This window comes from Antechinus flavipes, chromosome 3 (assembly GCF_016432865.1).
Source record: "Antechinus flavipes isolate AdamAnt ecotype Samford, QLD, Australia chromosome 3, AdamAnt_v2, whole genome shotgun sequence".
Taxonomy (NCBI): Eukaryota; Metazoa; Chordata; class Mammalia; order Dasyuromorphia; family Dasyuridae; genus Antechinus; species Antechinus flavipes.
In genome coordinates, this window is record NC_067400.1 from 147,631,424 (window position 1) to 147,653,419 (window position 21,996).

Here is a 21,996-nt window from a genome sequence, read left to right on the forward strand (position 1 = left end):
TAATACATACTTATGATTAATGTCATGCTCTTTTTTGGGAAGCTACCAAGATATAAATGACAAATAATATAGTAGTATCAATTTAAGAATAGCTTGTTTTCAACAGCTTAAAAAAAAGCAGACTTAATAAGCATTAAAAAAAAACAATTGTGCATAACCTAAGCAATTTATTTTTTTCCATTCATAAAGCAGCTAACTAAAAGAAAGTTTGAGACAATTCCTTGGCTGGAATACTCAACAATTATGCCACTCTTTGTGATCAAGCCATAAATTAATTTATAGTAAAATTCTCAAAGACCTTGAACTCTTGCCAATCTAGCTTCACTTGAGGTTTTGAGGACTGCCAGAAAGGAATAAAAAGTACAAAGTAGAAAAAAAAATTAGTGAATAGAACATTTGTTCTGAGAAAGCTAAATGTGTCAATCATTATATATAACAATGCTCACCTACATGTGTTTGGGCTGCAAAATGTAGTACTATATCTATCTTCTCAGTTTCAAAAAGTAGTTTTATGAAGTGAGGCTCACAAATATCACCCTAAATAAGAAAACAAAGAAAAAATGAGTTCCCTAAGCATCACCACAATCATTTTTAACAAGTAAAAAATAAAATTATAGGAAAAAATTTGAATTTGCACATAATATTGTAAACAACAAAGTAAACAATCAAAGCAAGTAAAGTACAGTAAAGACTGAGAAATAAAATATTCCACATTATGATTATTAAGTGTCATATATTTTAACCTTTTAAAATAGAAATCTTTCTGAAATGTATGATTTTTCTATTTTATTTTAAAAAGTACAATAAATGTAATTATTTATCTTTTTCTTAATGATTCAAGTCCATAATAAATGCATCAATTATTGCTTCGATAATTTTTTTTCTTTTATCCCTTTAGAGTTGTAGCTTCTATTGCAATAGCTGGGCCCTTGGAACCTTTCTTCTTCTAATTTGCTGTTTTCCAAGCTGCAGTCTCCAGAGGAATCAGATAATTAAAGTTATTAGAATTGTGTGTAAATTAAATCATTAAGCTTTAAATGCTGGTCAGGAGACTCTCCAGAATGTTAATGTCCTCTAATAAACATTAAAGGAAGTAGTTCCATATGGCTTCTAGGGTTCCCAAAATTTTCAATTCATCTTTCCAGAGACCTAACATTTTAATAAAGAATCTAAAGGTATTATCAAGAGCTAACCAGCTGTACGAAAACTGAAGAAACAAACGACTATGTTTGGGAAGAGAATTTTAGATGTGTCAGGCAACCTATCCAAGGTAGCAAAGGAATTTTAAGAGAAGGAAACGGGGATTTAGGATCCCTATAAGCATATTAAAGGGATAAGAAATTGTGTTCAGGTTCAGAGAAATCTTCACAATTTCTACAATTCCTAGTCAAATAAAAAACAAGAAAAAATTTTCCCCCTAATCTTATGAACAATTAAAAAATTCTTACTAAAGGCCTATTATATAAAAAGCAAACTCTTGTCTTTTGATGTAGTGTATTAAGCATTAGACTTGGACTTAGACCTGGGTTTGAATTTTGCCTCAGAAACTTCTGACTGGGCAAGTACTTCAATTTCGATCTTAGTTTTCTTATCTATAAAATCAGAGTTGGACTTTAAGACTGAATCTTAAGAAGCTCAATCTAGTGCTGAATCTATGAGTATATGTTCTTAAAAAAGCTTTTATTCTGTTAAATATATAATAAAATAACTGTGAGAACCAAGAAGAAATTTAAAGGTATGTACATTTCCACTTCACATTTTTGCCTCTCATCCAAAAGCAGTTTTTGTTTTGTTTTGTTAGGTTTAGTAAATGAATCAGTCTGTCTTCATAGAAAAGTCTAGTAGTTAGCTGTGAAGAAGACTGATTAAGGTTAAAAGAAAAAAGATTCAAGGTACTGAAAACAATGCAATTAATTAAAAAGTGTTTTTAACTGAAGGCACTTTCTTGGTAATTCTTTTAAGAGTTACCAAAAAGGAGCAGCTACCTGGTGCACTGGATAGAGCACCAGCCCTGAAGTCAGGAGCACCTGAGTTCAAATTTGATCTCAGACACCTAATACTTCCTAGCTGTGTGACCCTAGGCAAGTCACTTAATTCCAACTGCCTCAGCAAAAAAAAGAAAAAAAAAAGAAAAAAGGAAAAAAAAAGTTACTAAAAACTTAACTATAATTTTTTCTCAATTCTCAAAAATGTTTTAAATTTATAATTGTTCTTTAAACTTTAAAAGAAACTTTTCTTTACATTTGACTGGCCCTCTCTGCCAATTTACAAATGAGTAAAATCATTTTAAAATAGGCTAATATATGCATGTCGACCTTAACAGAGTGGTTTTATGGACCTCAAAATAAGAGCAATTATAATTATCGTATACTTGAGAAAAAAAGTAATAATAAGCAATGAGAAAGAGGTCATAATTGATTCTGAAAGGTACATGTTTCCTCCAACAGAATGTAAGCACCTTGTGTGAAGAACTATTGTATTTCTGGTTTTGTAACCCCAGCACATAGAAAAGTGCTTAAAAACACATATTGAGAAGTGAGATTTGAGTTGATCCATTGAAAACTTATTGTATTACATGGAATGAGATGCTGACCTAAATCCATTTAATTTTTTTCCCCAAACTACTTTCAAATTTTCCTAACAGTTTTTGTCTAGCAGGAGTACTTCCCTTGGTAGTTTGCATTCATTTTTATTTTAGCTGTTTTTAGATCTTGCTTGTCTGTTTTGTTTCATTTATCTACTTTTTAATTATTCAAAATCAGCACAAAATAATTCTGAGGATAACTGTTTTATAATAGTTTTGCAATGTGATAGTGCTATATCACGTTCATTCCTGAGTATCTACATCTTTTGCTTCTCTAAATGATTATTTGAAAATTATTTTATCTCCTTCTGTAAAGCAGTATCTTATTAGGATAACTATGGTAATACTAAATCTCTAATTTAAATGGCACTATCACTTGTTCATGTAGTCCAACCATGAGCAATGAATAATTCATCAATATTTTAAATTTTCCAGTATTTCTAAAAAGAGTTTTACATTTATATTTATAGAAGCCTTGAGTATATCTAGGGGGTTAATAATCAAATGTTTTATGCATTTTAATGGTATTTTAAAATGAAATTTCTCCATAAGTTCCACTTGGATTTCATTAATACTGTGAAGAAATGCTGGTTTGGTTTGTTTTGTTTTTTAAGAATTCGGAAGCTATTAAATCAAATTGTTAAAGTTTCTCTTTGCTTATCCCTGGAAGTTTTCAAAGTAATCATGCCATCTACAAATGAGAATAATTTTGTTTCCTCATTGCCAGTTTACATGTTTCTTTTCCCTTTTATGACTAATCAGATTTTAAATAAAATATATAGAAATGGTAAAATAGTAATAAGAAAGATGCTGTACCTGTATAAACTTGTAGTTTTGTTTGTTAGAAATGGTTTCAAGGTTCTTCAGGCTTGCACAGTAGTCCAGCTTAAAAAAGAGAAAAGCAGCAAAATAATTACTGATTTTCACCACAGAACTGTCCTTTATTAATTTAGATAATTACAGAAGCATCAGTGATAGCTCTTTTAAACTTTTCAGGTGGCAAGAGTACTGGATTTAAAATGATACAATCACAGTTCAAGCCCAGCTTTTCTACTTATTCTGGGCATGGCCTTAGACAAATCATTGAACTTCTCTAGACCTCAGTTTCTTCATTTGTAAAATAAAGACGCTGAACCAGATAATGAATAAGGTCTTTGTGACAGCCTACATCTCTTAATGACCACATCCTCTTATATCTGCAGTTGGCCACTCACTCAAGCCTCAGTACAAATCTTTGTGATCTAAATTGTCACCATTGGTTTTGTATGACCACCGTAATCATGCTACTTCCAATGAGAGCCTTTTCTTCTGAACATAAAGGGAAAACCTGACCTTCCTATATTTCTTCACTGTGCAGGGTTAGAGCTTACTACTTAAGTCAAACTGATTGAAGGCTTGTAAACAAAGTGTTGTAATTCTTACTTACAAGGGACATAGGTATTGACTTCCTGAATACAAATCACAACTTTTATTTGTCTCTCATGTATATCCCAGATGATTGGTCCAATATCATAGAAGTCTTTTTGGAAGTTTTCTTATATTTTCTCAAGTACCTGGGCTATCCATCTGTTATCCTCCCCAGTGCATATTATAATTACATAAGATTATAAGGCTTTATATTCATTTTACATTGAACACTGAGTTATCTATTTACCAAAATGATTAACTACAAATTATGATCCTTCTACATGGTAAGATAACATTTTTATTACTATATTTATTACTATATTTCTGTATTATTAAACTATACATGTATAATTTTAATAAAACTTACCTTGTCAAGATTTATGATCAAATAATCTGGATAATCTTCTACTAGAGAAACTATGACATGTGATGCACTACAAGAAAATAAATAATAAAATAGAGCAATTTATTTTTTAAAGAAAATGCTGACATATCCCCCAAATTCTAGTATGTTAGCTTTATATGTCTTTCATCTATATCAGCCCTTGAAAAAAATTAGATAGTTTATATCTTCTGACTTGCCTCCTAGTTAAAGACAGTAAAGGTCCTTTAAGTATTTTTTTTTCTGCTAAGCTTCCTCATTATAATAGCTCATATTTGTATAGTACGTTACAGTACTTTCACATGTATAATCTCATCTGATCTTTTTAACAATTCTGTGAGGGATTCTACTTTATTGCAAAGATAAAGAAGCTTCGTCACACAGCTGATCTATGTGTCAAAGTGAAAACTAGGATCCAGTTCTTTGCCTTTTAATCCAGCACTTGATCTACATAGCACATTAGTACTCAGTTCTTTTGAGCCACTAAACAAGGAAAAGAATTCTCACTTGACTCTAAAATTCTACATCTACTATTAAACAGACTGCCTGAGCTGACTGAGGTATTAAATAAAAAAATTAAAAGAAGTCATTAGTACTCACTGAAAACTTCTGTTTTATCAGAGGCTAGACAGGCCTAATTTGTTCTATTAAAATGTTTATAAGATATTGAATTGCAAATGTTTAAAGATAAATTAGGCACTAAGATTAATTTTATAAAATGGAATTCCACTGGTGTATGTTCTAAAATTTTAGTTCTCATCATCATAAATCATTTGTTAATTTTGGGACTTCATGTGGAGAAGGTCTCCTCTTCCCCACTTCCCCCTCCTCTTTTTGCATCTTCAATCTTTTTTTCTTTTCACTGGCTCCTCACCTCAGCCTGAAAACATTTCAATTAAACCTTTCTCAAATCTGCTATTCTCTCAAAGGTCATCAATGATTTCCTAGTAACCAATCCTACTGCTGTTCTTTAGCTCTCATCCCTCTAACCTTTCTACAGTCAAGTGCTACCACTTGCTAATCCTTTCCTGAAACTTTCCTATTGGCTTATATGGAAGTCTATTTTCTCAGAGTTTTCAAATACCCCAAACAAACTTTGTCCTCAGCCCTTTTTATCAAATTAGACTTGGGTATTTCTTGATCTTTGCTAATCCAATGTCTTTAATTTCTTCTTCATGAGAATTATTGTCAAATATCTCTCTTTTCAAGTTTTCTCCAAAGCTCCAATACAGCATTTCTAACTTGATAGGGAACATTTTCCACCTGCACATTCCACAGGCATTTCAAATAGACTGTCAAAAAGCAAACTGCTTTTCTTGTCCCAGAATGAGTTCCTCTTGACTTCTCTACTTCTATAAACTGCAGCAACATTCTCAAAGTTACCCTCACAATCAGTCTCCTTTACTACTCACACATAGAGAATATTAAAACATGATGATTCTACTTCATAATGTTACTTCTTTTCACTTCCACTGTCTCATTAGAGGCTATTGCAAAAACCTATTGCAAAAACCACATTCCAACCTACCTCCATAACATTTTACACACTACTGCCAGATTAAACTTCCCATTAAATCTGTTCTATTTCACAGGGTTAAGTAAAAGGATGAAATTTGATAATACCTAAGTATAATGAAGTAATGAAACTTTTTTGCGTGTGGCTTATGAAATCAGTCATTACTTTATGGTTATCTCTTATATAAAAGTGTTTTTACATTAACCAAGTGATAAATATATTTGTAAAATACTATTACTGGACCATTCTACATGGTAATAGTCTATGAATAAAAGAAGCCAACTTCTTGAGAAATAGCAAAAAGAAAAGTCAACGAACCATCCTGATTCTCAATGTAAGAAAACAAACAATAACAATAATTAAAGAAGATGTAACACCTACCATGAAAGTAGGTTTTTCTTTATCCTTCACAACTTACATATTAAGGCCTGATGATTGTTATAGTACTATGTAGAATTGATTACTAATTCATCTAAATTTATAATTGTAAAAAGTTAAACCTTTATTTCCTATTTATGCCCTCACTGGGGGAGGTAATACTTGCAGTAACTAATTCACAGGGCTACCAGGAAGACTCTGAGCTATACCAAATTATGCCAAATATCACTGACCCAAATACTAGTGATGTATGGACATCAGATGACGGTAGGCACCAAAAGTTGAGGTTCAGTCATGTGAAGAATTCACAATGGCTATTCTCTTTGGCAAAAGGTAGGGGAACAAGTTACAGACAAAATAAAGGGATACAATAAAATCCAGGAAGGGTAAATATGAAATAGAGTGGGAGAGCATATGAAAGATAAATTCCTCAGTAAAACTCACAATTATGGCAGCAGTTATGGGGTGGCTCACAAGTAGATTTTTATAGGGAAAATTTATCACAAGTAGATTTTATAGGGAAAATGTAATCTTAGGGACATGACTAGGATTATTGACAGGACATGGCAAGGTAAGACTGCTCCAAATCCCTACCAAGGGTGGATCTCAGGGATCTAAAAATAACTTGAATTGATAGAAATAAATGACATTCCCAGAATGAGTTCCAGGAGCCTGACATAGCTTGGATTTCAGACTGGATGACTTCCCCAAAGGGTGGGACTCTGGAATTAAACTGACCTCTATCAGTGCCTTCTCTCTTCCTGCCTCAGGGATCAATTCTTCAGTTTCTCTCTGTCCAAACACCATTCCAGACCTCATCACTAGGAATCATTGTCATTTACTGAATTCCAGGGACACTTGGGTAATTACAAAGCCTACCAAATCAACCTAACAGTTTTAAGCCCAAACTGACTCAGTGATATAGAAGCTTTGGTTCAATGGTTGAAAATAAAAGAATTATAAAATAAGGAACCTCTGCATTCATCTTATCTAACCCCCTCATAACACAGCAGGTACTTTATCCAGACAGGTTAAGGTTTTTGAATATCAGGAATAAAAACAGGTTTATTTCTATTTAGTTCAACTCATTTTCTAGCTTGATGATATAAAATAACCTGGTGATATGACTAAAATGCTGGATCTTGAGAAAAGAAGATCTGAGTTCAAATTCTATTGGGAACTTATTAGCAATAGGCAAGTCACAACCTCTATGAATCTCAATTTCTTCATCTGCAAAATGAGACTATCTATTTTTATTCCCCAAAATGGCCCTGGACTCGACCAAACTTGGAAATTGTTTAAAGACAGAATTATCAATTACTAGGAAAAAAAAAAGGGATCTCCGCCCCCCCATCCCCCCAAAATATCAAATCCTACTCTTCTGCAGAAGTGGGATAGTTGAATGTTAAACACTGCATGTACTGTCAGGATTTTTTTCATTTAAAATTTTTTTAATATAATAGCAAATTTTGCTAAATTGTTTTTCTTCCCCTTTAAAAAAAGTGTTAGATGGGATGGCTCTTCGGGAATGGGGAGACATGCAAGGGAAGACTCTGGCAATATAAGAACAAAAGATTCTAGTTAAAATTTGTTTTTTAATAAAAACAACTTGTCTTTAACATCCTCCTTTCTCTTTTCTGTAAAATTCCCACCCATCTTCATTTAACACCTTTCCAATCAAGCTTTTTCATGACTTACATTTCAAAGCATTTTTTTGTTTCTATTTAATGTAAGTTACTAATGAGTTCTCTTGAATTAGTATCTATTACAAATCATAACTTCATTTTAAACTGTAACATTAAGGCAGAATTTTGTCTTATTTCCACTCTGCACCTTTATCTTGATACACTCCACAGAGTAGATAGGTAATAAATGCTTGCTAACTGAATTGGCCTTGCGAATCTTCTGATCATAGATCATAGGTCTATGATATACTCAACCAAGATCTAAGTTTTTGAAACTTCTGAAGTGGTTAAAAACGAAGGAGAGAGAAAAAAGCTCTCTCTTTTAATCCCTCGCGCAGAATAATACTTCCCTGAGAAGGCCTCAAGGGCTCCGCACTAGATCCTTTCCAAGATCCAGGGGACGGACGATCGGAAGCGCCAGGTATGTCTCCCAGCTCTGACAAGCAGGAGGCGGGGACCACGCCCATGCTCGGCCCGGGCCTTCCAGCAGAGGGGCCATCACTTCCCTCCAACCCCCTGAGGACAAATATCATCGTTACCTACATGAAGCCAGCACCGCCCGTGACCAGGACTCGTTTGGCAAAGCCGCTTTGTGGACCCAGGGCTTCCCCACTAACGACTGCCGACATCTCTGACTCAGCTCAGCCTCGGAGTCTAACAGGAAACAGCACACTGCGACCTTTTGCGACTCACCCTTACCCTCACATCAGGCTTACTTGACGGCAATGCGACCGAACCCTTAGGCCAGGAGAGAGTCCCACCCCGCCACGCCACGGCCTAGGCTGGCCGCTCGCTATTGAAGATTACTGGGCATGCGTACATGCCTGCACATGCTCAGTAAGCCGGGGGATGGGTATGGAGGTGAGGAAGCGTTTGGCTAGTCCTCAACCACATTGGTGGCCACAAGGGAAGGGTTCAAGAAACTATTAACGAGGTTAAATTGAGACCTCGTTTCCTCGGACCAGTACTACGAAGAATTTGCTTTGCCTGGCTCAGCACATAAGTAGTGGGTGAATGCTTATGAGAAAAAACAGAAAATGCCAGTGAAACATTTTTAAAAGAAACAGGACAAAAAAAGGAAGTTCTGCAGGAGACAAACTGTCAGGACGTTACTATCATGTTAATTTTTTTTCAAAACTACACTAATGGTAAACGATTAAATGGGCAATCCTTTTTTGATGTTCTTTGAATCTTACCGAGTTCGTGCCCTGACTTAAGGAGTCCATCAAAGCTCTATCCTGAGACCTCTTTTTTTTCTCTCCTCCCTCTATATTACTTACTCACAGGATGCAATCCCTTCAGCTCTCATGGCTTTATTTGTAATTTCTCTGCTGATGATTCTTGAATTTACATATCCTGCCCCAAACTCTCTGATGGCCAACTGTATTTCAGACATCTTAAACTGGATGTTCAGCAAATATCTTAAACTCAATGGCTCGAAGCTTTCTATATCTGGAGAATATGTCGGTACTCCCTCGAGTGTATCTTAAGTTATTTTGATATGACATACCACCTGCTGATTAGGGGGGGGTCTTCTTTTGAGTGAGTAGTTTTGCTGCTGGATGCCATGGCTGATGAAGAGTTGAAGTGCTTGGTTTTCCCCCAACTGCTGACATCTTCCTCAACTCAATCAAATTGCCAAATTCTCCAAATGCCAGCTGTTTGCAAGGCTTAGATATATTAGAGTCCCCCAAAGAACAGGCTATTCTAACAGAGAATTATTCATACTTTGTAAAGGGATCACTTTTAACACTTTGTTTCCATAATCTGCCAGATTACTTCATCATTTATTACTATTTCCTCTGATAGGTAAAATAGGGGAGAGGAGAATCAATTTAGACACAATTGGATGACATTTGCAAAGGAAGAGCCTGAAGACTGAATGGAAAGGGAAAAAATTAGCCTAAACTGTGATTACCTTTGTGATTTATTCTTCCTTCTTGAAGAGAACCATGATATCAAAAAGGTGATATCATGACATGCAAGTGAATTGTATTTCTGTGATGGTGATGTAAATCGTATGGTATCCCTTTAATCTGTGGGGGAAGGGTGATTCAGGATCTCAAACCCTGGAGACCTGTGGGAGGGGCACACCCTTCTATTTATAAGGGAAACTCCCAAGACAAGTAATCTCATTCAATTGGAGATCTTGGCCAGAGGCATAATCATCACCCTCTATTGAATCGAAAAATTAGCCCCTTAATTTCCTCAGACTCAAACCTCAGAAGGCAAATAAAAGATGCCTCTGAACCCCAATCTTTGCTAAATGCCCTTTTGGATTTAGCCCACTGGGTCTTTCTCAGTGTAAATCTTTGCTAATTCCTAACAGGAGTTTGCCCCAAGAAAGCTGTTTTCTTAGTGTAAATGAACCCATTCTTGCCACAAACTTTGAGCCTGTATTCATTGAGGTTTGCAAATTCTTTCACAAAGCCAGCCGTGGGCCAAGGGGATCCCATTGCTGTTAAGGGATTTCTCAACCCTCAATTCTCAGATCCCATCATTGGAGGGCTGTGCAAAGTTACCTGCTTCACTTTCCCCTCCAGAAGCATTTGAGCCCAAGGACCAGATATAGATCATGATGACTGGAGAAAACTCTGGATGCAATGGGAGACCTTGGCCTATTTAAGCTTAAATTCTTCAATACTTAACAGTTAAAGAGGGATACTCCAGGGAGAGTGAGAGCTAAGAATGATGAGGATTACAAATTTAGAACTGAAAGGGACCTTGAAACCCATCTGTTCCTACCCTTTCATTTTACAGAGTAGAAGATCCAGGCTCAACTAGTTTAGTGACTTGTTCATACCTCTATAGGTTAAAAAGAGAGCCAGGATTGAAACTGACTCCAACTCTTGCCTCCACACCCAAATTAGTGTTCTGGCATAGTTGCTGCAGTATCCTTTCATATTTCAGATAAAAGTTAACAAAATAAATCAAAGTAGCTCATTCTAAACTTTCTATGCTAGAATTCTAATAAACTGATTTCCGTAAGCAAGTGCTCTATTGTTCCACATACCCTGTGCCTAATGAAATGTGGTAAGATAGTAGTAAGATGTAGGTTCTTTCCAATCAACAGTGGAAATTTGGAAGGGTTGTCAGTTGTACTCTAAATCAGTTCACTTTCAGCATATTGTGACATATTGTCAAATAAATAAGTGTTAAACCAAAATTTAAAAGAATAATGAATATTCTCATTAAAAATTTTATTACTGATAATAATTGATATTAAAATAAATAAGCAAGTTAGTGGTGCAAGAGATAGAACATTGGGTCTAAAATCAAAACATGTTTTAGAATTTTAGTAGCTCTATGAAATTGGCCAAATCATTTAACCTATCTGCTTCAGTTTCCCTACAAGTGAAAATGAAGGTTATAATGGCATCTATCTCCTAGAGTTGTTGTATCAAATATTCATTTTATAGAAATGTATTTTTCACAATCATCATACAATCTTCTGGACTTTTTCAATCAGAGGTTGTAGAAAAATACTGAAAAAAAAAAAAAGATTGCCATTTTAATTTAATGTAGGAGTTCTTTAGCTGGTTTTCTTTAATAAAGAGTATTCCATGTGTAAAATATTTGGAAACTCTAGTTTTTAAAAAATTGTATTTTAATATTATTAATCTTTTAGATAGTATTTCCTCCAATTACATGTAAAAAGAAGGAACAGTACAAAAGAGAAAAAACTCACACAAAAAAATGAAAATAGTATTCAATGATTTTCACTCAGACTCCATCAATTCTTCCTCTGAATGTGAAAAATATCTTTCATCATGAGTCTTTTCAAATTGTGTTAGATCACTGTATTGCTCAAAAGAGATAAGTCAACTGTGGTTGATCATCAAACAATGTTGCTGTTGCTGTGTACAATGTTCCCTTGGTTCTGTTCATTTCACTTTGGATCAGTTTGTGTGAGTTTTTCCCAGGTTTTTCTGAAATCTGCCTGCTTGTCCTTTACTAGCAGGGGTGCTCAAACTTTTTAAATAGGGGGCCAGTTCACTGTCCCTCAGACTGTTGGAGGGCCGGACTATAGTAAAAACAAAAACTTTGTTTTGTGGGCCTTTAAATAAAGAAACTTCATAGCCCTGGGTGAGGGGGATAATCGTCCTCAGCTGCTGCATCTGGCAGCGGCCGTAGTTTGAGGACCCCTGTTTAGTATAGCCCATCAGTATTCCATTACATTCATATAGCACAACTTATTTGGTCATTCCCCAATTGATGGGCATCCCTCAATTTTCAATTCTTTGCCATTACAAAAAGAGCTGCTATAAATATTTGTGTATATGTAAATCTTTTTTTTCTTTTTAAATGTTTTTAAAGCTTTTTATTTTTGAAACATACGCATACATTATCAGCAAGTTTCTTCTGAGCTGAAGGGGCTTATACCTTACTCAGAGTTTCCCCACTATATGTGGCCCTCTACATCTTATAGTATCACTCTTTATGTCTAAATCATGAACCCATTTTGGTATATAATGTTAAGTGTGGGTCAGTGTCTAATTTCTGCCATACTGATTTTCAATTTTCCTAGCAATTTTTGTTGAATAGTGAGTCTTTATTTCAGAAGCCGGGGTCTTTGGGTTTATGAAATTAGATTACTATAATAATTGACTATTGTGTCTTGTGAACTAACTTATTCCACTGATTGACTACTTTATTTCTTAGCTAATACCAAATGGTTTTGATGGCTTTTGCTTTATAATATAGTTTTAGGTCTGGTACAGCTAGGCTCTTTTCTCTTTTTTTTGTCTTTAAGATACAGACCAACTAGTAGTATTGCTGGATCAAAGGGTATGCACAGTTTGATTGCACTTTATATATATAAACTCTAGTTCTTAATTGTATTCAGGGTGAACAAAAGACTTTTTGAGCTATTAAATAAAAATTGTTTTAAAATATTTATTTTTATTTTTAAATTTCTATTTTTATACATACTTTATATGTATATATTAGTAGAATAGTACATATATATGACTTGTAAGTTATATATATATTATATATATATATATATATATATGCAGAGAGAGAGAGAGAGAGAGAGAGAGAGAGAGAGAGAGAGAGAGAGAGAGAGAGAGAGAGAGGAAGGGAGAGGGGCACATGCTCAAGCTTTTTTTCTGGGAGTAGTGTTTGATCAAAAAATTTAGAAGTTACTGTTCTGGCACATTCTTCTTACCCTTTTTTTCTTCTAAAACCCTATATTATGTTTATATTTGTATGAACATGTTAAACCGATGAAGAATCACCAGAGGTCCTTATATCTCTGTTAGTTATTATAGAGGCAGAACAATAGGAAAGGGCAAGAAAGTTCTCAGACTCAAATTTATATTTTGCCTCCAACATCCACCAGTTGAGAAACTGAGTAAATCAACTGATTTCCAAAAACCTCAGTCCCCTCACTTGTAGAAGATTATTAGTCATATTGACTTGACAAAGTTGTAGTGAGAATCAAAAAAGTTAATGTTAATACTGATAGCTCTTTGGAAACTAAAATACTATCAGGGAGGAATTTTTTATCATGGACCCCAGGTGAAAACTGGACTTTCTCAGAATAATGTTTTAAATGCAGAAAATGCAAAGGATTATAAAACCAAACCAATGGTGTTGATATAAGTTATTTAAATACTTAACTGCATTAAGACTTTGGAAACAGGTAAAGAACTTCTCCTACATTAAATTAAAATATCAGTATGTTTTTGAGTAACTGTATCTAGGACCAACTGTTTGAAAAAGTCCAGAAAGTTTTAAACATGACAAAAGGAGCCAAGTCTAGTGTGAAAATAGATATGTACTTAATAGATACTTGTTGCAAGAATTCTTTTTCTCTACATGAGCAGCTTTCAGGAGTGAACTACTTATTTATATAGATGGGTATATACAAAATACACGCATATTTGTATGTTGTTTCCCCATTAGATTGTAAACTCCCTCAAGACAGAAACTATCTTTTTGCCTCTTTTTGTAATCCCAGCACTCAGCACAGAGTCTGGTACTTTTGCTATTGTTCAGTCATTAACTAACTCTTTGTTACCTCGTTTGGGGTTTTCTTGGCAAGGATACCAGAGCGATTTGCCATTTTCTTCTCCAGCTCATTTTACAGAGAAGGACACTGAGACAAATATGATTAAGTGACTTGTCCAGGGTCACTCTGTTACTAAGCCTTTGACGCTGCATTTGAACTTGCAAAACGTCCTCCTGAGTTTAGACCCGACACTTTATCCACTTTGATAACTAGCTGCTCGTGGCAACTAGTGTCTAATAAATGTTTACTCAATTGAATTGAATCTCAGGATTTTATAATACTTTTCTTTATCTTAGAAGAGAACTCACCCTTTCCTATTCCTTTCTCATTTTTCCTTCTCTGAGGTAAAGGTAAAAACAGGATCCAAGCACTTTTAAAAATTGTTCTGAGGTTGCGCGAAATTTTTTGCGCACGCTTAATGGGGGGCGGGGAGAGGGGGGGCGGGACAAGTTTCTGCAGCCTGAAGCATAGTCCTTCCAGTTTTCAGGGAAAAGGCGGGAACCAGCCAGCAGGGCACGGGAGGGGTGAGTATCTAGGCCGATGTAAATCCCGCCCACACCGCGTCATGATTGGCAAGCATCTTCACTCTGGGCAGAGAAGCCCGGATTTCATTGGCTGTCAGTCGTAGCAGCGTTGTGTAGCCGGTATCTTGCCCCTCCCCTCCCCTCAGCTGTCGACGTGGGGGGATCCGAAGCTGTTTGGGGGTCCTACGTGAAGTGCAGGGTCTCTGCACAAGTCCCCTCGGGTGTGGGAGGCGGGGCGGGGATGCGGGGGCTTCGGCTGCTGCTGGCCATGGCCATCTGCTGCTTCTGGTGGCTTCCGAGCAGCCGGGGCAAGACCCTGAAGGGCAGCTTCAGCAGCGCCTCGGCCTGGGAGCTACAGGGCCAGAGTATCAGCCACTTCCAGTTCCATGGTAGGTACCTGGCGTTGAAGAGGGTTGCCGGGCCCTCTCTCCGGCCCCTGCCCGGTGCCTGAGCCACGTACGCATCGCAGGCCTCTGGGCCCGCGTGTCCGTGTGAGTGACAGCGGGGAAGGGGGCGCAACGTCTCCCAGCTCTCCCCTCCCCTTGTTTCGAAGCGGGCGGGGTGGGCAAAAGGTTAATCACGAAAGAAAGGGGCTCCCTCATGGCCTCAGCTTCCGGGCCTGCAAAAACCATGAACGGTCACCTTCCATTATCTTTCCCTAGTGAGTGGATCCATAGAAAGAGCCGTAGACGGTCCCCTCCACCATCCTTCCCCAGTGAGTGGATGGATAGACGTCATTTTACAGAAGAGCAAACAGATTAAGTGTCACACAGAGCTCAGATACCAACCCAGGCCTTCTGGTTCCAAATCCAGCGATCATCTTCCTCCTCCTCTTCATCTCTCAGTGCGTTTTCGCAACCTGCAAGCTGGCCTTTAAAAAGTACATCATTTAGGAAACCTGTATTTAAACACCTCCTGTGTAATAGATGGGGCAGCTAGGTGGTACAATGGGTAGGAGCACTGGGCTTGGAGTCAGGAACCTCTGAATTTGAAACATGTGATCCTGGGCAAGTGCCCTAACTCCTGTTTGCCTTAATTCACTGTAGAAGGAAATGGCAAACCATTCCTGTATTTTGGTTAAGATATACCGTTAGGAAGAGTTAGATAGGACTGAACATGTGTCGGAGAGTGTGCTGAGCACTGGGAAGTTAAATACCACCTTAACCCCCCATAGAGTCCGGGATCCCTCCCAAAGATCACACTCTAATTCTATATAAAGTAAAAGTATATTAATAAATTCTAGAAGAGCAGATGTTTTAAGATATTTTTGATTGCTTTCTGTAAGACCATATTTTCTTTTATCTTGTGAACTGTGTGCTGTATGATTTTTGGATTACACTTGTACAAATCAAGGCACTAAAAATTAAAAGTTTTCTCTGATTCAAAAAATTGAAAACCAAACCTATAGTAAAAGGAATTGGTTTAGATTTTGTGACTTTTTGTTTTTGCTCTCACATTTGTAGACCACTTAATTATGCTTATTTTATTTAGGCCTCAAAAAGATTTAGAATCTCAGTTAAAGTTCAGTTGTTCATGGCTTGAACAATTTGTATTTTCTTTTGTTAGGTCCTTGAGAAATAAAATAAAATTATACTTATACCTTTAGTTCCCCAAAGATATAACACAGTACATTATACCTAATTTAATATAGTTAATGAATTTTTAAGTGAAACTGTGGACAAAACAATTCACAATTGAATCCTGTGAGCATTAAGCTCTCTTCTGTCAATTATTCCTCATCTATCTTTCTATTTCTTCCAGAATCAAAACTGCCTATCACCTGACGGTCTTTACCCACATTTATTACTAATTATATGATTTATTCTGAATGACCTGTATGTATTCTTCTTATCTTGATAGATATTAGCTTATAAGCACAGTGTTTACTTAATTGGAATTTGTTTCACAGTTAAGTGGTGATTCTTTGGGTTAGAAAATGGTACTGTGATGATCAGGGTGTACTCTGGGGATGATGCTCAGGAGAAAACTTGGATAGAAGGCTTCTTAGGAAAAACTAGAATCACAGAGAATTTAGAGCTAGAAAATAAATCATCAGATTCTGACAGGCTTTGGAAAGTAAAATGACTTATCAGAAGTCACATAGCAAATTAATAATGAGCTCAGACCAGAACTCAGATCTCCAGGTTTTCAGTTGTGTTTATACAATACTACAAAGCATGCAGTTTTCTGCTATTTGGGTAGAGAAAAGAAGGAAAAGTTCTGTTGGAAAATTAAAGAAACACTGGCCACATAAAAAGAGGGAAACTTTTAAAAGACTACATGAGAAACATAATTGTATAACCATTTAACTTAATCATATGCTACTTTTATATACGTAGAAGTTGAAGTTCTAGAAATATAATCATTATTTACATATATAGCACATAGCTATATTATTCCTTTTGTTACTTTGAACATTGAACTTACCCTTTCATGTCCTCATTTGTAAAATGAGGAATTAGATGATCTTTAAGGTACCTTCCTATCAGACAATTATTATATTAACAATTATTGTATCATTTCCTTCATGATTTTATATGAGACCAAACTAGTGAGTAACATTTTTTTTCATGTCAATCATGTCAAGGTGACCATGCTCTTCTGTGTGTCAGAATCAACAACATAGCAGCTGCTGTTGGAAAAGAAGCTAAACTTTACCTGTTTCAAGCACAGGAATGGCTAAGTCTTCAGGAAAGTACCCAAGAGGATTATAGCTGCACAGAAAAATTATCCAAAGCTCCTTTGACAAGTGAGTTTTACACACACACACACACACACACACACACACACACACACTAAATTTTCCATGTCAATTTGATAGAATATTATTTTCATTTTTATGATTTTTTTGATTTATGTTTATGTTCGATAAATGAAAAGTTTATGGAAACATATTGTATTATTTGCCACTTAGTAGAATAAATTTTTTAAAATAGCCAAACTTTTAGAAAAATTTCCAAAATATTATAATTGACTTGAACTAGTATTGGCAAGCTATCTACTGATTGAGTTTTTTTGTTGCTTTTTATTTTTTTACAAATTCTGTAATTCATATTAATGAAGGTAGTAACAAATCTTTTGTCAAATGTATTTTGGCAACCTGGCAATAATCTGATTCCACAGAGGTTTGAATTGCATTTTAAGTGTTGATACTTTAGAAGCTGTTCTTGCTATATGAGACATAAAATCAGATACCTATTTGTAATAGTCTAATTCTCACTCTGGCCATGCTCACGGAAGAAATTCATTTTCACTAACCCAAACTAATTGTGGAAATCCTTCAGATTTTCCAAGCCTTTCAAAATCATTCCAAGAGCATGCAAGTTTAACTACCCGGAGTATACTGGAAATCTTTGGCATCTTTGGTTATTCTACCTATATCCCATTTGGCTTTTTAACTATTTTAGAAGCACACCTTTAAAAACAAATCTGTAATCTCATCAGTGTTGATAGTCCCAATTTAGCTGATAATATTTGTAAATCGTAAATCATACATACTTTCTCATCTCCTGTGAATCTTATCCATGGCCTATATAATAAAAGTGCAGCTACCCAATGTCTTTGGGATCTTACTGTTGGTCATTTAATATTGAAACCAGTGGGAAGAATTTCAAGTTCTGTAAGTGATGATTAGGTGACAACTAATAGTCAGATTAGGAATGATCTCCATATTTCTGATGGTTCCTAACTCATCAATTTCAGTCTGGGCATTTATTAAGTTCCCACTTCCATACGTCATGAATTCCTGCTATTTGATTCTCTTAAGTAGTGTGCTACTAGGTCAAACAGAGAACAGGGAGAAGGCAAGAATTGAATCATGTCCATCACTTGCCACTCAAACATGACGATTCTAATCCAAGTGGGTGAGACTAGAGACTATGGTTGGGACCAGAGAGGTCTGAGTGATTCAGAAGTCATAAGGGGCAATTTGTTACATAAATTTTTCTTGTCACCACGAACTTGCTTTTAGCACTGGAAATTCGTTTTTCCTTAGTCTAATTCTGCAGGACAGAGATTTTTGCTATTTTGCCATTTTCCTTTGGCCAAAGAATTTTCCATCACTTAGTTAAAAACTGTGGACAAGTAATTTCAAAACTTGTTCATATCTACAGTAACTGATTACTTATTATTAGAATATAAGCTCCAGGTACTGTCTTATCTAACCTTTATGTCTTCCCTAGTATTAAGCACAGGTCTTTCTTACTCACATAGTAGATGTCCAATAAATGTTTGGTATTAAAATTAGTGTATTTTGATCATGTCAAAATCATGAAACTTTGTTTTGAAAAATTGACTTTCATATTTGTTGATGTACTTAAGATCTCATGTTTGTGTGTGTGTGTGTGTGTGTGTGTGTGTGTGTGTGTGTATTTCAGCTTGTATGTTAAAAAGCAATCATCTTTAAAACTGCTACTGAATGAAAAAAATTTAAGATAAATCAGTGAAAGATTGTAGAAAATTTAGAAGTAGAATCTGTGAGAGGTTGACAGAATTTAAGATTGAAACATTGAGGAAATAAATCATTATTGAATAAAAACAATTAGAAAAGTTGAATAACAATACAGTTTTAAAATGAGTTTAGATCCAAAAGCTCAGATTTGTGATCTTGTTGATTTGAGTACATGTTACAGTAGTGATGATCATAACCCAATCTTGTGCTCTCTTTGTCCAAGTCATATAATAAATATATCACAGTAAGTACATACAGCGTCCTGGGAATTTCTTCAGATCATTTGATATGATGTATCAATAGATGAATGAATGTCAAACCAATTATTAAGTGCTTACTTTGTGCTGAGTGCCATGCTAAATAAACACTGGTAACATATATACAAGAAACAAGAGAATCCTTGTCATCAAGATGCTCATATTATAATAAGGAAAGACAATGCATATAGGTGAGTGGTGACCAAAAAGGATTATTTTGGTTAGGGAAGTAATAGGAAGGTTTAGTGGAGTCATAGGTTAAATGTCTTGTTTTTTCCAAAAATGCTAGTGTTGATTTGATTAATGTTTTCAGAACTAGAGATGGAATAGGGTATTGCCCTTAGTGATATGTAGTATTGTAAGGGGAAAGGCAGAGACATGATGTGAAGATGGGTCTGTGTCTGCCTTTTCTATGGAGAACACTTACCAAACAGTATCCCAGTATAGGAATTGTAATGCCAAAGTAGAAGTAAAGATTGAATTCAGGAAGTCCAATATGAAGATGCCCAAAGAGCTGCATGGTGATCTTAGTCTGAGTGAGATTGGGGAACACTCACGGGTCAGGAGCACAGAACATAGAGCATGGGCTCGCCATCTGTTATTCCTCGTTCTTGTTACTTGATTGTTTATCTCTTTGTCTTCAGTCATATCTCTGTGATCACTAGATCATAGTTTTCGTACTACAGAAGATCTTAGAGGCTGTCTAATTTAATCTCCTTTTACAATGAGATTAAGTGACTTGCTCTGGGTCACACAAGTAGTAAAGGTAAAGATGGTACTGAACTTGGGTCCTCTGATTCCCGATCTTTTATCATATGACCTTATCATGTTCTTTCTACTTTATCATGTCACTTCTCCAATAGTTTTTTTTACACTGTTTCTGACATGCAGTTCATTATAGGTAATATGGGTGCTGCTTATTTATATCTGCCAAGAGTCTTCATTATTCTTTGAGTGTTCTAGAATTTTAAATCTTTGAAGAATACCAAAATTCATGATTGATAGGTATATTGCATTATTGGTAGAGTACTGGAATGAAAAAAGATGAGTTTTTATTTTGTGAAGAAGTATGTACTCATTAAAAGGCATTTCTCAATTCTCCCAATGTACTCAGTCTGTTCGCTTGATATTCAATTCTAGACTTAGTTATTGTCCATCTTTAGTGGTTGTTTAAGATAAGTGTGATCTTGTACCAGCTCTCTGTTCTATAGATGATCATCCAACTGTATATCATAGTTTAGACAATAAACATTCTTTGTGTACTTAGTTTTTCTGTGTGATTTGCTTTAGCAGAACTCTTACTTTACTTTAGCAGAACATTCTACAACTATGCCTGCCCTATACATTAATGCCATTATGTACCACAAAAATTTAAATAAATGTTTAAAAAATAGTACATAAAGCTAGAATGAGTTTTTATATTGATTATAACACAATTGAGTGATAAAGAGGAACTTTAAAAATCATTTAGTCCAACTTTTACATTTTATAGATCAGAGAATTATAGAACTTTGGAATTGGAAGCATTATTTTCCTTAGGATATTTCAGTAAATTTATTAATGAAAATATGACTATGTAAAAGAAATTATCAGATCATTTCATTTTTTCTTATAACAATGTCAAGCCCAAGAGGGTGAAACTATATCTATTTTAAGTAATGTTAAGTAAGTAAGTAAAGTTGCTTTTCAATAATCCATTGCTACTCCCCTTCACAAAAAATAGCTGAGTAATTTTTTTTTTTTTAGATTTTAAAATAAGCCAGTGCTAACAAGTTCTATTAATTAAATGTACTGGGAATGGTTTATAGGTTTCTTTGTAGGTAATCTTAAGATAGAAATCAGCATTTATTGTGAGGTTATAAAATCACATGTAAATTTATATGTTAAAGTCATTTGTGTTGTTCTTGTTCATATCATAATTATTCATTTTATTTTCCTTTTATATTTCTCGTATTTGATAAATCGTTTAAAGACGATTGCATTGTCATTCCATGTAGTTTTAGTTATTCATTTCCTTTTATAATTTGATTCAACAATTAGCTGTAATACACCACTCTCTGTAATTCATATGTTGTTAATATTTGAGCTACTAATTATACTAACATAGAATATGCATGCTGTGTCTTTTGTTTCAAAAACAATTAAACACAGTTTTGTCAAGAGGCATGTTTCTTGGGCTTGTTGGAAATAGCATTGTTCAGAGGTGGCAAGACAAAACAAAAGACCAATGTTACCTTTATGGAAACCAAATTTATTTGCCTTTGATGAATAAATTCACATTCAAAAAAAAATCTGTAGTCTTTAAAATTGATTTTCAAATTGTTGATCAAGATAAGGAATAACTTATGTATCTGTCTAAAGTGAAAAATGACGAAATGGCAAAACTTTAGATAGTTATGACTGAAAGATATAATTGAAAATTGTCTAAATATAATTTCTGAATAATTATTCATATCATATTAAAAATTCTGATTAAAGACCTTTAGTTACTTAAAAGATAAGAGGCTAGAGATGGTATCATGATATAGTGGAAAAAAATATTGAATTTGAGGACAGTGGACTTAGATTCAAATCCTAGTTTTATTATGTGTGTAACCATAGGCAATTCACTTTGAATTTAATTCATTAATATTTATTAAATACTTACTCTGTGCATCACTCCACATAAAGTATTACTGTGATGTTTATTTGCGTCTTGAAGGTGACACTATTCTTGGGGGTTAGGCCAGTAGAGTACAAATACTAGAAAAATCCCACCAAGTGAGAAAGGCTTCAGTAGTTTTTAGATGTTATATCT

The 21,996-nt window shown here is 35.0% G+C and overlaps 2 protein-coding genes across 3 annotated transcripts in view; one reads left to right on the forward strand and one right to left on the reverse strand.

Annotated features, from left to right (window-relative positions):
• TGDS (TDP-glucose 4,6-dehydratase) overlaps positions 1-8,713 on the reverse strand; it is a 29,127-nt gene extending 20,414 nt beyond the window's left edge. The window contains exons 1-4 of one of the 2 annotated variants that reach the window (XM_051984007.1): positions 8,496-8,713; positions 4,359-4,425; positions 3,401-3,469; positions 447-537 (exon numbers count right to left, since the gene is read on the reverse strand). In XM_051984007.1, the coding sequence (XP_051839967.1) occupies positions 447-537; positions 3,401-3,469; positions 4,359-4,425; positions 8,496-8,581 (313 nt within the window). In that variant the 5' untranslated portion in view covers positions 8,582-8,713. The remainder of the gene's footprint in view (positions 1-446; positions 538-3,400; positions 3,470-4,358; positions 4,426-8,495) is intronic. The other variant, XM_051984006.1, reaches the window with a different exon arrangement.
• Positions 8,714-14,657: 5,944 nt separating this feature from the next.
• GPR180 (G protein-coupled receptor 180) overlaps positions 14,658-21,996 on the forward strand; it is a 38,841-nt gene continuing 31,502 nt past the window's right edge. The window contains exons 1-2 of the mRNA XM_051984009.1: positions 14,658-14,881; positions 17,080-17,241. Coding sequence (XP_051839969.1) covers positions 14,734-14,881; positions 17,080-17,241 — 310 coding nt within the window. The 5' untranslated portion in view covers positions 14,658-14,733. The remainder of the gene's footprint in view (positions 14,882-17,079; positions 17,242-21,996) is intronic.